The sequence below is a fragment of the Gavialis gangeticus genome, unplaced genomic scaffold (genome assembly GCF_001723915.1).
Source record: "Gavialis gangeticus isolate Ggan-Ray unplaced genomic scaffold, GavGan_comp1, whole genome shotgun sequence".
Lineage (NCBI taxonomy): Eukaryota > Metazoa > Chordata > Crocodylia > Gavialidae > Gavialis > Gavialis gangeticus.
In genome coordinates this window covers 15,052,199-15,056,578 of record NW_017729016.1, presented here as the reverse complement: position 1 = coordinate 15,056,578, position 4,380 = coordinate 15,052,199, and the positions used below count along the sequence as shown (strand labels likewise).

Below are 4,380 nucleotides of genomic sequence, written 5' to 3'. Positions count from 1 at the left end.
GGGGGGGGGGGAGTGGAGAGTCAGCCCAGCTGGGCTCACTCCCACCCCCCGTGCTGCAATCGGGCATGGGGGTAGAGAGTCAGCCCACCTGGGCTCGCTCCCACCCCCCATGTGCTGTGATCGGGCGCAGAGGGGGTGGGGTGAGAGTGAGCCGAGCTGGGCTGACTCTCCACGCCCAACGGATTGCAGTGCTGGGGAGGGGAACTGAGCCCAGGCTCAGTTCCCTTCCTCTGCACTGTTATTGGCTTCCGGCAGCAGGAGACAGGGAGAGCCAGGGTTGCGCTTCCGGCTGGTGCTGGGAGCACAGCTCTGGTTCTCCCGTCTCTCACTGCTGGCTTTGAAACTTGAAATATTTCGAAAGATTCGAAACATTTCGACTAGCCTCATTTTGTTTCGAGGCTGTTTCGAAGTCCTTCATTTCGATTTGATCTCCCTGTTTCGAGCTCAAAATTAGTCAAAACAGTGTCTAATTCAAACAACTGGCGAAATTTTGCACAGCTCTAATAAGCATGCATCTATACAAGACCAGGCAGCATTGATTTTTAAAAGACCACATGGCAGTTTTTCAGATCTGTTCCCATAGAAACATTCTCTGAAGAGCCTGGAGGTGGTGATGCCTGCAGTGGTGCAAGTCCCTATGCATAATGGATTTCTATGCCTCTCTGAAGCACATTCCAGCTAGAACTATAGAAAAGACCTTCAAAAGTATATCTTTCTTTGGCTCTAAAAGAAAATTACACAAACCCCTCTAATAGTTGGTTCAGCCTACACACAGGAATAACCTTCTCAAAAGGGAGGTCAGAATCTGATGAGGGGCTCAAAAGAGTGTTTCGGAGACAAGATGCCAGTCAATAGCACATCTCCAAATGATTGCTTTAAGTCAGAGAGCTAACGTTTCAAACTCCTGCTTGTAACAGCAGGGGTAGATTTTTAATTAAGGGAAAACTGGGTAGACAGGTGACCTTTTCTTCTACACAAAACAAAACAAAACAAAACACCATCCAGATCCTAAAACAGAGGAAAGGGATATAAAGCTAGATTTCCCAAGTTTCAATTATTAGCTCTTCACATTGCTGTAAAGTTCTGAAAGCTGAGAGGTCTTAACAACACGGTTCCTTCAGCAAGTGAACAATCACATCTTTGCTTCTGTTAGTTCTTCCGTATGTAATAGATTAGGAAATATACCAAGAAAAAATATAGAATATCTTGAAATTAATATGCGTTTGTACATCATTTCCTTTAAAGGCATACAAGACACCTCGAACTGCTACAGTAAAAATGATTTTCAGGCTGATTTCATGGACAGCCTGTGTAGTGACCATGAGTTATGTGGCATTTACAAGCAATTTAAGGACTTCGGAAGTGTTTTCTTCCTGGATTCTTAAGATAAAAGAAGCACAAACCAAACCTAAGCACTGTACATCCTAAAGCTTTGCAAAGAGGGCTCCTTAAATTCTTATGAAAAATGCCCAAATCATTTACTTTTAAAACAAGAAATAATAATTAAAAAAAACATAAAAAGGGAACACCTTTTCCACTTGAAACAACTTGCCAATTACTGCTCTCCAAGAAAAGTGGGGGGACAGTCATTTTAACTGACTGCAGGGTTAGGAAAGGTCAAAGTACATACAGTTGTATGGATTCTGTACAAAAGGCATTCTCAAAACAAAGACTAACTCCTGCCTTTGCATAAATGCAAGCAGATTCCATGCAACTAAATGCATGGATCAAAGGGCAGAAATTAGTCCTAGTAGGGAAAACTTGAAGTTTCGATGTTAATCAGAACATCAATATTTCAATAAGTTATACCAATTAACAAAGGCATAAATAACCATTGCAGTATGAACTACCCAGCGCAGTAAAGTCACTATTGTTTTGAGCAGTATCTCTAAGGTAGGCAAGGGGGCATGTCACTTTATTCTGTTTTACACACAACTTTGTAGATAGTTTTCAATCTCAGCAGCTCTGGCAGTTTGGAAGTTCAGTGTGAGAATAATACTCTATTTTAAAGGAGGTACAACAAGCACTTTGGGTGTTTAGGTACATATACAAGGTCTTAAATTCTGGAGTAGCTTATGTCTTGTTTTGAATTCTTCATTTCTTACCTCTTCAGATCGCTGACTGATTTCAGTTTGTGAGAGTGTATTGGCAAGATCAACCAAATGAGGCTCCAGGACTTGTCTTGTGCTGCCTCGAATCACTGAAGCTAGGATCATAAGGTGAGAAGACATAGGTGTCTTCTTGAGAGCTGACAGGATTAACGTCAAGGACACCTTTGGACTGACAAATGTTCCAATCAACTTTGCTGCTTTCACACACTGTAACAAGGAACAAATACAACAACTTGAGGATTATTTGGAAAACACAGAGACCATTCAATGCATCACGGCCCTCCTTTTTATGATTCCAGCTGTTTTTCAGATGCTTCAGCAATTGCCTTGTAGGCCCTTTCCGCTTACTCAGTAATCATTATATGCATGAAAAAAAAATTCTTGACGTGTTCACAAAGCTCATAATGAGGCATGCAAACACTCCTCTCAGCATCAGACTGAAATGTCCATGAGAAAGTTGCCATGCACTGAAAAAATGAAGTACATAACTTTTGATGCAACAGTCACCGGCTTAGCGTGACCAGATGTCTCAGATGTACTGGTTCAGGTCCCTCCCCCCGCAGTTTTGAAACAGGCTTTCAACCATCCCCACCATCTTTTTCCATATATATAAGAAATAATCCATTTTTGTTGTACTCACTCTTCTCCAGACTGTTTTGGAGAAACAGCCTGGTATTACTCTCCAGCATGCTGAGAAGTAGAGTGTAGGTGGGAGCCTGGTGACAACACTGTGCATTGCCATGGAAGCAGAGCCTGTTGCTTTCAGTCTCTGATTCCTGGAGCCACCATGGCTGCCAACTGCTATGTATCGTACAGGATACTCATGAGTTTAGCAACACCGTATGGCCTGCTTGTAGCTTTTGTGGCCTGTCATGTGTCCTCAGGAAACATCATCAAGACCAAAGATGCATCTAGCTCACTGTTCTCCATGATAGTGGCCAGATGTTTCAGCCAGGTGCATAGAATTCAAGGACTATCAATTATTGAATTGTCCCTTGCATACTGGGAAAACTGCATTCTCCCCATTTGGTAGTATTCCCACAGTCCTGATCGTGGCAAGGAGAAGGAAATCTAGCAGAGTCCAAATACAAGAAGGAAGGGAAAAAATGTAAACACTGTTGAACAAAAAGTTAGGAAGACAAATCTCTAAGGAGAGAATGAAGCTTGATAGCCACTCCATATAGCAGGGGAAAAAAGTCATGGGGGAACTGAGAGTTGAGGTCTTTATACTGTTCTAGAGCAATAGATACACTCCCACAATGACCCACTGCTTGGAAAAAACAGTTCTGTTACCACATGGCAGGACAGAAGATACCACAGTGCATTTTCTGTGGAGATCATGTCATGAAGGAGATACATATTTCTCCAATGTAACTGACTGTGTGTTAAATGTAGACAGAAGGTAAAATTAGGTAAAATCTAGAGATCTGCTCTTAAAGATTTAAGGAAAAATCTGGGAGGAACCAAAAAGAGACAAATATATTAATAGGAGGAAACAAAAGCTAGATGGCTATCCAACATCCTTAACTGTGAAACTATATTCATGGAAGCAAACTCAGGGTAAGAAATCAGACTAGGACACCTGAGCTATTTCTTCTTACTTTTCCATAGATCAGAGGCTTGGAAGGGACCTCCAAGTTCTTTCTAGTCCAACCCCCTGAACCACTGCAGGAATCACTAGTCCTAAAACATCCCAAACAGTGCCTATCCAGCTTCTTGAAAACTTCCCCTAGGTGGCTTGTTCTACTTCTCTTACAGTCAGGAATCTTTGCCTAAATCAGCTTACCACAGTTTAAACACTCTGCCTTGTGTTCTGCTCCCTGCGACAAACAAAAACAACGGTTCTCCATCTTCTTCATGTCAGCCTTTCATATATTTGAAAACTGCAACCATGTCCCCTCTTTATCAACTTTTCTCCAAAAAGGTACATAGGCATCAATCCTGCTATCTTTTGCATGCTGAGCAGGTTCTCTACCATTTGAGCTAATTCTGCTGCACATATGGATTCTTAAGTAACTACAATGGATCAGGAACCTGACATATAACACCTCCAAATGCTCAGTTTCACCTAATATGCAAGGCATTGGTACTGTAAGGGCAGAGACCTGAGACTGTGACTCTGCTCACAAGCTCAGCAATCTCAGCACGAGGTAGTGTGGCAGCAGACTAGATGTTTGGACTAGAATTGGGAGGGACTGGAGAGAGACCAGATCTGGAAACTAGGAGGACGATGCAGGTAGTAAGAACTTGGGGGAGAACCAAGAATAAG

General features: G+C 42.4%; 1 protein-coding gene across 2 annotated transcripts in view; it reads right to left on the bottom strand.

Moving 5' to 3' along the window:
• DNAAF5 (dynein axonemal assembly factor 5) overlaps window positions 1-4,380 on the bottom strand; it is a 61,058-nt gene that overhangs the window by 26,315 nt on the left and 30,363 nt on the right. For both annotated transcript variants that reach the window (XM_019512901.1, XM_019512902.1), the window contains exon 6: window positions 2,106-2,318. In XM_019512901.1, the coding sequence (XP_019368446.1) occupies window positions 2,106-2,318 (213 nt within the window). The remainder of the gene's footprint in view (window positions 1-2,105; window positions 2,319-4,380) is intronic.